Source organism: Sylvia atricapilla, chromosome 1, assembly GCF_009819655.1.
Source record: "Sylvia atricapilla isolate bSylAtr1 chromosome 1, bSylAtr1.pri, whole genome shotgun sequence".
Lineage (NCBI taxonomy): Eukaryota > Metazoa > Chordata > Aves > Passeriformes > Sylviidae > Sylvia > Sylvia atricapilla.
Window position 1 is genome coordinate 112,907,899 of NC_089140.1, and position 12,588 is coordinate 112,920,486.

The following is a 12,588-nucleotide window of genomic DNA, read 5'->3' on the forward strand; positions in this document are numbered from 1 at the left end:
GCAACATTTTACTTACCTTTGAAGCAGACTACGCAATAACAAAAGAGCAGGATCTTATGTTACAGCACTGGATTGCCCCTTGCTATACAGATTCATTACTGCTACTCAAGGAATAACTGCCCTTAATGGAAGGGCACTACTGGAAGGATTCAGCGCTTCTTAGCAAAGCCTGATAGCTTCCAAGAGATAACTAATCTCTGGAAGACTTATAATATTCACAGCGGTAGTATCTGAGGCTGGGAATGCTTTGTCAATGGGTAAGAGACATCAAGGCTTCTAAATATTTGGCATTTTAAGAGAAATGAGTTACACCATGTGTGCAATTTCTTACCACTTGTGACTCAGCTGACTTAAGGAACAAGACCTCACCAAATTGCAGACAGAACTGAATTCTCCTTTTGCTGAAGGTAAAAAATTCAATTATAAAAATACCCATTGTTTCTTTGGCTTGCTTCTTTTACAGATCTGTCCTATAGATCTATGCTATTTACACATTTGACACTGGGCAGTACTCAACTATGGTAATATTATTCTTGAAGAATAAGGCACATTTGAAAACTAATTTTAAGAAGTCAGTACATCAACTATTAAATTTAACAACCAGGTAAGAAAACAACTTGATGAAATGACATTCTGTTTTCCACAGGTCAATTGTCTCAGATTTATTTAGTCAAAGATATGATACAGTTACAAGCCCATGCATTTCATAAAAATCTGAACTTAAAATTTTTATGGAACAAAATTTTAAATAAAGCATATACAGATGTTTCTGGGTATTCAACTGGAGTGGTTAGTCTGGAGAAATATTATTTGCAACATATGAGAAGCACTGAGATTTTCATGTGGTCATTGCTTTATCTCTTCCTCTTCCACTCCATACCTGAAGATAAATCACAGCTGAATAACTCTATGGATTGAATCCTAGGCATAAGCTTATAGCTGAACTCATGATTTCACTTCCCACTGGCTACATATTTATAGTACATTTTATACTGTTATTAAAAAAAATAAATAAAACTACATTTTAAAAATGTAGGCAGTATAACTACTAAAAAAAGTCCTTCATCCATTCAATATGCTGACAAAATTAAAGTATCTGTCTACGTAAATTCATTTCTATGATAACAAGGTAGTTCCTGTAATTCCCAAATGTTTTTGAAAATTACTACCTCTGATAGAAAATTTGGGTATTTCTATGTAACCAAACCACTGGAGAAATCACAGAGAAGATACAATAGATTAGCATGAAATAAATATTAGAGATAGTATTTAAAAGGCACACAAATACTTCAAACACATACAGTTTCAAATCTTTATTGTTTTAAAATTCTACATGTCTTTTACAATTACAATAATTTGTTACTTAAATGACTCTTGTATGGTTAATGTACAATGAGTTTTTTCCTGAAACTCAACCATGAAATACAATTTCATCAATATGATTTTTTCTAAATAGATTAATACAAGATTTCTGTTTTGTTGGGAAGAACAAGTGTTTCACCTTGAATAAACAGCACAGGTGTCTTCCCTTCAGAATCTGTGTGATCAATCCATCGAAAGTGCTTTTGAAGATTGCAGATCTAACTGTGACTGATTTTCAAAATCAGTCCATCAAATTACAAGGGCTTTTTAACATTAAAGAGCATTTTCATGTAATGAAACAAGCTGCAGTAGTTATTTTTATTCATCTACTGAGGCAAACTCATGTTGAAGAAAAATTATATGATTATCTGCATGCAATGAACACCCTCTTTAAATAGTTGATGAATTTTACACATATAAAGAATCTGTTAAAGAGTGCAAGTACTTTGATAATGATTTCACAAAAGGACATATGCTGGTAATAATGGTAACTAACATTTAACATCTAAATACAAGCTAATGTATATTTAACAGGCAATTAACATGGCAAACAAACCGTGTTTCATGTGGCTGCCCTTCGAGAAAATGAACTCATTTGGTCCACACTCTTAAAGTTATCTGGGTAAAAAAAAATCAAAGCAGTTAGGGCCAGAGTTTTTGATGCATTTCTAAAATGTCACCTGTTAAAAAGTAAAAGCAGTACATCAATGACGTATCTTGTCACATGACCTCAGTATAAAAAGATGGCATGGTATCTGGAGCGACAAATGAGCACTGAAGGACAAGTCAAAAAAGAATGGAGACAGAATGAACTAAAACTTTGTTGTGTTATACTTTCTTGTTCCATGGTACTGCTTTCACTCTGTAGAATTTTGTACCCAAAGGAACTTTGAATCTGTTTTGTGCCTAAAAAAAAAAAAAATTAAACGTGGAATTATTCTACTGATTACTGTATTTTTAAGCTCAAACTGATTTCCACTACTCAGGAGTCCCTTAGGAGCCTGGCAAGGTTCTGGACAGTGTGGATACCAATACCCAACCCACTACTCACTCAACTCTTCTGCTTCCCCAGCTCCTGCTATTCACTGACTCAAAAGAAAAGCAGGAATAGCAGAACTTAGAACAATTTTCATCTGAATTCTTACGAAGAGAGAATTTGTCACAATTGTTAAAAATACTAAAATTGACTTTTTTCTCTATCCATCACAGGTGATTCCTCATTACTATTTTCTTACCTTTTTTGCCTGGCAATATTCCTTCTCCATCACTTTTCCTAGCACCCAAGGTCTCCTAGATGCACCTGATGCTAAACAGAAAACATATTTAATATTTTGGATAAGCAACTACAAGCACCAGGATATTAAATTATATTTTCATTAAAAGCAGAATTTTTTAAAAAAACTCAATTTAATTAAAGAACAAACATTAAGTAAGGTCAGGTTTAAAGGCAACATTTTGGTGGCCCTTAGAACAATAATTTACAGTACCTAGGCCAACACCAATTTTAACCTACCATAAATACAACTATGGTTCTGAATTTCATTTTCCCCACTTTCCTGATGCAGGAATAGAATCAAGAAATGATTTCCTGAACAGTGAGAGAGAGACAAATGTGTCCCCTCAGCAATTGGTCAGTCTTGATGTTTGTTTTATCTGCAGTTTTCTCGGATTTGAGGTTAACTCTGTTCTGCAATTGGCAAGGACCAGAGCAAGCCGGTCCATTTGAAAACAGACAGGTCAGTGAACTAAGTACTCACACTAATGTACAAACTGACACAGCTTTTACCTTATATATGTAAAAAAACTGTAAGAAGAGTCTATCATATTTCACACAGTTATGTATGCACTACTAATGCCAGAGGTCAGAATATATTAAATCTAGAAGTAAGACAGGTATTTTCCCCTTATGTTTCACAGATGACACATGGCACATATCCTTCAGCAAACTCAGAATCCAGTTAGGGCTTAGTGGTCTTCTGGAGACCACACAATTATTCAAGATCTATCATCTTTCATCATAATTGCAATGTACAGTGAGTCTCTTCCAGGAAACTATTTGACAGCTTGTGACATGCAATAACATAGAAACTTCCACTGAAAAGTTAGAATTAATACAAATTTTCATTTGATGCATATTCTCAGACGGTTTTACAAAGCTGGGAACACAGGTGGGTTTGCAAAAACACATGATAGTTTAAAGACATTTCCATGAATCCACTTCATGTAGTTCATGGTTTAGTGCAAAGCATTGATATATTTCCTCATTTAAAAAGATTTCAATTTAGCTAAGTTTAGACAGATGCCAAAAAACCCCCAAAAAAACCAAAAAACGAAAAGCCAAGAAAAAGCCTTGAAAATTAAGGGAGAAAAAAAAAAAGTAAATGTGCCATCAATTTTAACATAAAGAAATACAGAAAATCTTCTCTGAAATTTTATAATAAATACCATTTTAATTTGGTGGAAAAACTATGAGCAAAAATATTGCTTGCATATACTGTTATCTACACTTTTTTATTTATTATTTATTCTGAGTAATTAAAGCAGTGTGATGGGAATGTTAACATACTCTGTGTGTGTATCAAATTGGCATATTCTCCTTTTTCTTCTTTTTTTTCACAGCTTACTTTGAAGATGCAGATATTTTCCCCAAGCTTTCCAAGATACTAACATCTACATAAATTTTTAATTAAAAATGTTTTGCTTTGAAAAATATTTTGCATCAGAACAAGCAGCAAAAGCTACAAAGACAGCTGACAACTTTCACATGCTCCTGGTATTTATCACATATATACTTACAAAAATCACTTAGTGTTAGAAAGTTAAGTGTTAGTTGTAAGAGATAATTAGAAAAAAATATGACACTTACCACACTCACCTGGTTTGAGATCCAATGCTGCGAGGGACTCCGAGTGCAAGAAATACAAGGTTGGACTAACAGTAAACAACACGTAGTTGTCATGCCTTTCGTCCAAGATAATGAGAACCAAATCGCCAACCTGAAAACTGGTGGGGGAAAAAAAAAATCATAGAATTTAACTAAAAAAAAAGTACAGAAGCTTAAAACTATATTAATGACACTACATTTTCCCGCCATATATTGCATGAGAGACTAAGCTGAATAGCAGCAAGACATTTCCACTTGCTATGCCAACTCATTTACATTTCCTATTTTCTGAAGTCAACAAAAGCAGGCTATCTTTAAAAAGTGTTTTTGAAATGTTCTACACCCATTAGCTCAAATTATATAAAATTATCAGTTTTGCTTCAAAATATAATCAGAACTACATAACTAAATAGTAGTGTTTGAATTTTGTATTATTTTATTCACCAGTACTTCAAGTAATCATCACTGTAGTAGTGTTTACAAACATTCCTTTGTTGTTTTAAACTGAAACAAATTTGAACACAGAAAAATACAGCAAGAATATTAATGCAGCTTTCAATTTTGAAATTTTAAGTGCATAAGACAAAGAAAGGATGAACTGTTCATCTTTGATCAAATGATGAAAAGCCAAAGAAATACTGTGGTGACTATATGTAAAAAGCTTTAAACTGCATCTTCCTGACACTAGGGTAACACAAGAAACCACCAAGTTCCCATGCCAAGTTTCAGTAACAGAATTCCAAGAACAACTTCTGTCTTAAATCTTCTTGTTCCAAGGTGTAAAGTGTTGCAAGGAAATTATTTACCCATTAATGAAACGAAGTCTAAAATAGCTACAAATTAAGAATTAGATCACAAGGGAGCTCTAAGAATAAATATTACTACTTCTCTGATGATGAGGCAGGAAGTGCAAAGTGAAAAACTTCTCCATAGAAGGAGACTACAGATACACAGTCAGTCGTCAGTCAACTGATTAAATCTAGAGAAATTTAGGTCATCATCTTTAAAGTTAATTTTTTGGATTAAGTAAACAATACTCCAAACTTTTCTGCCCAGACTTATTATGAAGACAGCCTACACTGACTTAAAAACATCTCTACTGGACAGATGAATTCTTCTTTCATACCATTTTCCTCCTCAAAATCTACCAAGACACTTGTGACAATTTTCAGATGTTAGAGGGAAAGAAACCAATTCTTCACCTGCTGATCTTGTTACAGCAAAAATGGGAACTAGTGTAATTCAGAAAACATTAACAGAAAAATCTGTGCAGGTTTTAATTTGCAAAAGCTTTTTTTATAATACTCAAGTAATTTATAACCTTAATATTAATGAAGAAGTTGTCTGTAGCTTTCATATGTTACAAGAATACTTCTTTTTTCCTGTAACAATTCTACATGCAACCCCTAATAGATTGAAAATACCTAACAAAATATTTGAGTTTACTTTATTTCGTTGTGTTAGAGTAAGACAAGAACTTTGAAGACTTCAGGAAGGTAAGACTTCTCTTCAAATATAATACAGCACTATGCATTTTAGGATGAATAGATTTCCTTTTTTTTTTTGTAGCATGACTTCAAGGTTAAAGAAAAACAAAAAAGTAATCTAAGAAAAGCCTCAGAGAATTCTAGAAATCCCATGATGAAGTACAGAATTCAAGAAAGTCACTGACAGAATTCAAAAAGACCATTATATTGTTTATCAAATTCGATTTATGCTCAACTAGGATCGTTCAATAGCTGATGGCTAAATTATAGTGACTTATGCATCTTTTCAACACAGAGCAAGAATAGAAAAATTGTGTTAAAAAAAAAAAAAAGCATATCCATTCCTTTAGATGAAAATTAACATGTACTTACTCTCTAATTGCTATTTTTTCAGAATGTCTTGAGGATACTGATGACATGCTTTGGGACATCTATAAAAAAGAGAAAAGCTATAAAGTACTGGCAAGCTATGATGAAATGTACATTGCACGTAAGAATATAGCAAGATGATTTTTCATTGATTTCAAACAGTGCCTAGTCTTGCAGATTTTATATTCACTCAGAAAACCCACCATAATTTTGTCATCCTGTTCTATAGTGGGTTGTTTGTGATTTGGTTTTGGTTTTTATTATTGTACTGGGTTTTTTAATTGCTACCTTTGATTATAAAACTTCCTGCATAACTAACTTCTCCCTCACGATTTAAAACTGGGAAGGGCTTTTCACATCTGTGCCAGTGAAGATTTACTCGGGGCATACACAAGACCTATAATAAAAGTGTCCATTCTAACAGAGAAGTCACTGGCACTAGAAAAGGCTGATGGTAAAACACCAGGGATTAAACGTGTTTATTACAATTAAACTCTAGATGTTGAGCTCAACATAGTCCCTCTGTTTTTCTACAAACTGCCACAAAATCTAAAGTTTATTGTAATCAATAGGGCAGCACTCCCTAGAATAAAACTGGAGTCAGATTTACTAAGACCAAACAAAGGTTCAGTTGTGTAAGATTTTGGACACAAGAATTATCTGCTATATGTGTATTCCCCTTTAATTGTTTATATTAATAAAATACTGGCACATGGACTAACTTCAGGACAACAAACCAGACTTAACAATAAATGTGAGCGCACATGAAGTTTCCAAAATAACTGTGACAACAAGAAATGACAACGGGTAATTAATGCTACTTCTATCTCCAAACGAATACCTATCCCACATGAAGGCAAGTAGCTGGGGAAGGTGTTCAGATGTAAATGTATCAGTTCCATTACCCTCTGATAACTTCCTTACAAAAGACAATTCATAATTGCTCCACAGAAACTCTGACTAGAGGTCCTGCAGATTTTCCATCCATTCCTACTTCCCGGACCATTTGCACATGCTATTCAAACCTAGATTGCTCACACTTGAAGTTTAGCACGTGATTTTTCAGCTGTAACTGAAATATTGTTCCCTACAGCGAATTTCCTTTCTATTGTCAATCTTGCCCCCTGCCTTCCCCAAGGGCAGTACCAGCCTGTCTTCACAGGAGCTTGTAGCCTATTCACAGCTCATTTTCTTCATTCCTTCAAAGAATGGGTCCAAATTAATGCAGTACATCACAGAAAGCTCTCAAATTCTGATGACATTTTCAGCAGTTTTCTTTACAGGATCCAACTTCAGATTTTGTTTTTTTAGAGGCTATCTTTCTTTCTTGAAAAAGTTGCAGCTAGCATGAAATCTGTCAAATTTGCTTAGACTGTTCACAAGTGTTTGAGAGTTCTCTTCAGATATACAGACCAGATATTTTCCTGCCGTTTTTTAAAACTGGAATAAGTGTTAAGTGAAAATACAAAATAGTGTGATTTCTGATTTTCCCTTAATTTCTAACTTCAAGAGAAACAGAACAAATTCAAATGCTGAGAATAATCAAATTAAAATCGACTAAGGAATGTTTTATAAGTACAAGTGTAATAGGCTTTATACAGAAAAAATGGTTTCCTTTCTCAGTAATTCATTTACTGTAACCAAAATACTGTAATAATATTCCAAGTATTAAAAGGAGTCCCTTTCTTTTCCTTGCAGAAGTAATTCACAATTCTGCAGAAGCCAGTGACCTTTTTCACACAGAATGCCTTCTGAGCTCCTTATCTGAAGCATCTCAACAGAGATGAACATTGGTATTTAAGTGTTGTGATGTATATTTCAATTTTAGAAATGCATTTGAAATGAGGGGGAGAGGAAAAGAAGGCTAAAGGGACAAATAACAAACTTACCTATGTAAAAACTCATTTTATAAGTAAGGAATTGAAAAGGTATGAAGTTCCTATACCCATTCAGAAATCAAATTTGAATCACTTTAGAGCCCAATGAACAGCCTGCCAATTTCTCTTACATGGCTTTGCATTAATGGTAACAAGAATAATCTTCTCTTTGTCTTGCACATAGCGTTTCTTCCATTTTATTTTACTCTAACATGAGAGATCAAGAGTTTGATTCAGGAAATCTGCAGAGAGGTTTAGAAAACTGTCCAGGTGTATTCTGAGCTGCATCGTAAAAACTACACTTAAATAAATTCTGTGTACTTCACTGACATTCTGAATTAAAAATAATCCTTTAAAATTTATATTTTTTGATATCCTGCAATCCTTTCTTGGTCCTGGTATGAAGTGTAGCTTCCCACTACACAGATAGCAGCTCCTAACAAACCTCTCGGTATCACCTGTCACTTAAAAAAAGTGTGATCTCCATGGCCAGCTCAACCAAAGGATGTGCCTGTTTCCTATACACACAGGAAACTGTTTATGAGTTAAAATATCAAGATCTGCTAGCAAGGATAAAGTGAGAATAAATAAAGGGATCTCTGTCACTAAATTATTTTTCCTTCCATAGGCATTTACTGTATTTGAGCATTTCATATGGTGGCAGCATTTCCATTCATATGGTGGCAGCTGCTAGGCAGAATTACAGTTTCACACCTTGTAAAGCTGGGAGGTGCAATTTTCCCAAAACAATCCGTAAGTTATTGTTAACTAACAATTATGCTTGAAGTACAAGAATATAATCATGTTCGCGAACTGGTCTTCAATCTGCTGCTGTTGAAAATTGAGTCATGGTGCCCTGGAAATTAACACCCCCTTATACCCCAACTTTGGATGGTCTGTGTTCTTTGGGAAGAAGTCAACAGTTTTAAGCTTTTCTTATTTTTTCATGAGGCTTAAAAATGGACTGCACAAATACTTACCAATCTTTGATTTAATCTCTTATTTTCCTCTTCTTTCAACTGCAAAGTCTAAAAGAAAATCTTAATCTGATTAACTGGATATTATACCTTATACAGTACAAAGATTTTTTTTTTAGGAAGTTCTGATATGACTAGAGCCCAACTACTTGTACAATACTATGTCTTTCAGTTCTAAACAAATTATTAAAACACCTTTTGAACAAAGATATGCAAATAACTCCTTGAAGTCTAGTAATTATCCTAGCGCTAAAAACCCAATTGCTAGGATTTTACCTCTGTACTCGTATTTCTCTTTTAGTTAGAAAAGCCTGTCAGTGATAGAACAGCAAAAGAAATATAATATATTACTGTGTTATAGCTTCTATCCATGACAAATCCTCTGTTATCAGATGGTAGAAAAAAGGATGTATGTGCTCATAGTCAGAAACATCCAGGCAGTTGCATCACACAGTGTCACAATCCATTAACAGAAAGCATTCCTGTTCTTTATTTGGTCCCAGATTTTCTAGTGATCCTAGAAAGCTGGAAGCTAATGACACTTTTTTGTTTATAAAAAAGTCAACTTTAAAAAGATAACTGAGATGAAGTTAGAGATGACTGGACAGTTAAAAATTACTAGAATCTGATATACTCCAGTGTAACTACTATGGGTTAATCTCACATTTTACTAAGAATCCAGCCTCCCAGGAGAAATTACTCATTTTCATGAGAAACTGGTAAATCAATCTTGGATCCTGCCCAGCTGTTTTTTATGTCTTAAACAGAAAAAGAAATTGTAACTATTTTCTACAGAAATTCTCTGAATCAATGATTTGTCAGTCCTAGGATGGGTTATTACATCTGAGTCATTCATACAAAAGCCTAAACAGGACAGGCCAAGAGTGTTTTAACAGTTATCTTGAATTACTTTAGTGAATTATACTGATCCAAGAGTACAATGAAAAAACATTACCTGAAGTAATATTTATAATCCTTGCGGACAATGCATTGCATCAGAGCATGTAACTGACCACAGCACAACTTCATATGTGCACATTTTTTCATGCAGTTAGTCATGACATTCAACCTCACAAACAAACAATCTACTCACTCTTTCTAACAACATTATCCTCTGCTTTTCTTCAGACATATGAACATTTTCACTAAAAGAGAAAGAAAATGGTCAGGTTAAAAACTAACATTTTCTTCATAATCAAAAATTGTTTCTTCCACATCCACCTGCCATCTTCACTGTGTTATATATGTTATACATAGTTATAACATCTTCACTGTTATATATTTGCTAACAGAGAGGGAAGAGTATAGAAAGACAGATTAGGAATCAGCATCAATATTTCTGGCTGGTATTTCTGATTATTTTTTCTTTTCTTTAAACCAAAGAGGTTCCTTGTTGCAACAAGCCAGTGAATTTTCAGCCATTGATTAGTTTATCAAGCTACATGGGGGCATACCTTGCATCGGGGTCTTTTCATTGTTTTCAAGACACCAGGATGAAAGATACACCCCAAATGCTTTGACAGTTAACTCCTGATATTGCAATTAAGCTCTATTATGTCCCATTTTGCTAGTCTGTAGCTCAAAGGCTACTGGGGAGTGGTCTGAAGTTCCCTGGTGCTCTCTGGTAGAGACACTAATGTGAATTTGCTACTTGTTGCCATTCATCCGTGGGATAAACTGAGCACTAGGACATGATAAAACAACGCTAACATCCAAGTAACTTCTTAAGAACATAATCAGGAAATCCTAAAACAGTTATAATGTACTTTAAAAGCAGTTCAAATAAGGAAGAAACCATGTAATTTCTGGTCCAAACTGATTTGGTTGAGAAAATGGACAAGTGTTGGGATGAAACATGCTATAAACCCAATCAAAATACTCAGCATAGCTAACAGATTATAATTAAACCACACTAATCATTACTTCATTTCAGTTAAAAGGCTGTTTAGCTCTCATGTAATAGGAAGCAGTCAACAGAAACCTGTAAAAGCTTCTGTCTCATCATACACTGAGTCATAATTTTTTTGTTCACAAGCTCACCTTAATTTTTTTTGTACATCTGTTTTAAGAGTGCAGGACTAAAATGATTACTATAAGAAACAGTTCCTTTTTCTAATGACAGGAACTTCCCTGTTTTATTATCAGTGCCACTAGTTTAGATTGGCAAGGACAAACTGTTTTCATCTTCACTTCCACCAAGCTGTGAAGTCATCTGGATATATGATTCTGGGTTAGGCAGCATTGGTTGTGATGGATGCTGACTAAAATCAATGTAAGTACATCTAACAATTTTGCTCTCGTTCCTCTGATAAAAACCTTGCTCCTCTTGTGTGGTTCCCAGGCAGGCTTTACCTCTGTGAAAGGTATGGGGGAGAAGCCTGGGGTGATTTAAAATACTAGCAGCATGAAAGTGAGACACTGGTTCAAAAGATGTGCCAGGAACATGCAGCCTCCCAACTCATTCACCATTACGGTTTTCCTTCTGTTTGACTTACATTTTGTATACTCAGCTATATTCTTTTACGTCATGATTGTGGGGCCAAGTTTCACCTTGAAGCTGCATACTTCAAAGTCATCAAACCCATACATTCCTAATGACTGTCAAACCACAATTGTATGTACATGTATGTTTAAAAGAATATTTTCAGGAAGAGCATCAAAGGCAGGAGGAGAGTTAAACATGCTCATCTCTATTTCACACCACCCAAGAGCACACATTTCCAGAATGAGAGCCTGCTTCGTGCATTTCTACTCTAATGGCCCATACTTACTGCACAGCCATCATACTGGTTTCCATCGTGGAGTCCATTCTCCCTTCAACCCCAAAGTCACCAACCAATCTCTCTGTGTCAGCGGGCACATCAGCTGCACAGGCTCCACAAGCTTCTGGCGCTGCTGCCAAGTAGGCTGATGGAGAAAAATTACTACTTCTCAGTTTATTAACTTCTTCTTCAAGCTTCTTCTTCTCTTCAAGTAAGCGAGCTCGATCTTCAGAAAGTGTTTCAATCAAATCTATGACACAAATGAACAGAATTTCTTTTAATTAGAGCAATACTAAGGATCAAAACTCATCTGCAAAGAATGGAATAGTCCTATTAGAAAAGGTGAATACTTCTTCAGAACTTTGCTTACCCTTATCTTTTTCTTGCTGTTGTGTAAGCACTTTTAATTTGTCACTAAGATCATTAATTATGTTTTCTTTTTTCATCTTCTCTCTTGCCAGTACAGTGTTAAAGTTGGTCTGAAAACAGAAAGGAATTATTACTGAAATAATGAATGTACTGTAAAAAAGTAATGCAAAATAGTAGAAAAGACAGCATGCATTTCAGTTTTCTACATTATAATTAAAAAAGAAATAAAAACTTTTTTACTTATTGCTTTGATGAAGAGATAAAAGGCCTGTAAATTTTACTTTTGTGTCCGTAAATTTTTTTAAAATTAATTTTACTATTAACTCTCTCATTCCCTCAAGCCTGATACATACAAGTAGTGCAATAATAAAGAAATAATTTTTTAAAATTCTAAGTTGTTTTTTCTTTAAATATAATGCTTTATATTCCAATTAGTGTAAAATAATTGAACAGTCTATATTTAAAACAGTTACTTGGAGGGTTCAAGTTATTAAGATTAAG

The 12,588-nt window shown here is 34.2% G+C and overlaps 1 protein-coding gene across 3 annotated transcripts in view; it reads right to left on the bottom strand.

Annotated features, from left to right (window-relative positions):
- Positions 1–1,298: 1,298 nt before the first annotated feature.
- The window catches only part of RB1CC1 (RB1 inducible coiled-coil 1), a 67,168-nt gene continuing 55,878 nt past the window's right edge, over positions 1,299–12,588 (bottom strand). For 2 of the 3 annotated variants that reach the window (XM_066330987.1, XM_066331003.1), the window contains 8 exons: positions 12,089–12,197; positions 11,728–11,968; positions 10,050–10,101; positions 8,960–9,007; positions 6,106–6,164; positions 4,229–4,365; positions 2,598–2,668; positions 1,299–2,268 (listed from right to left, as the gene is read on the bottom strand). In XM_066330987.1, coding sequence (XP_066187084.1) covers positions 2,191–2,268; positions 2,598–2,668; positions 4,229–4,365; positions 6,106–6,164; positions 8,960–9,007; positions 10,050–10,101; positions 11,728–11,968; positions 12,089–12,197 — 795 coding nt within the window. In that variant the 3' untranslated portion in view covers positions 1,299–2,190. The remainder of the gene's footprint in view (positions 2,269–2,597; positions 2,669–4,228; positions 4,366–6,105; positions 6,165–8,959; positions 9,008–10,049; positions 10,102–11,727; positions 11,969–12,088; positions 12,198–12,588) is intronic. The other variant, XM_066330995.1, reaches the window with a different exon arrangement.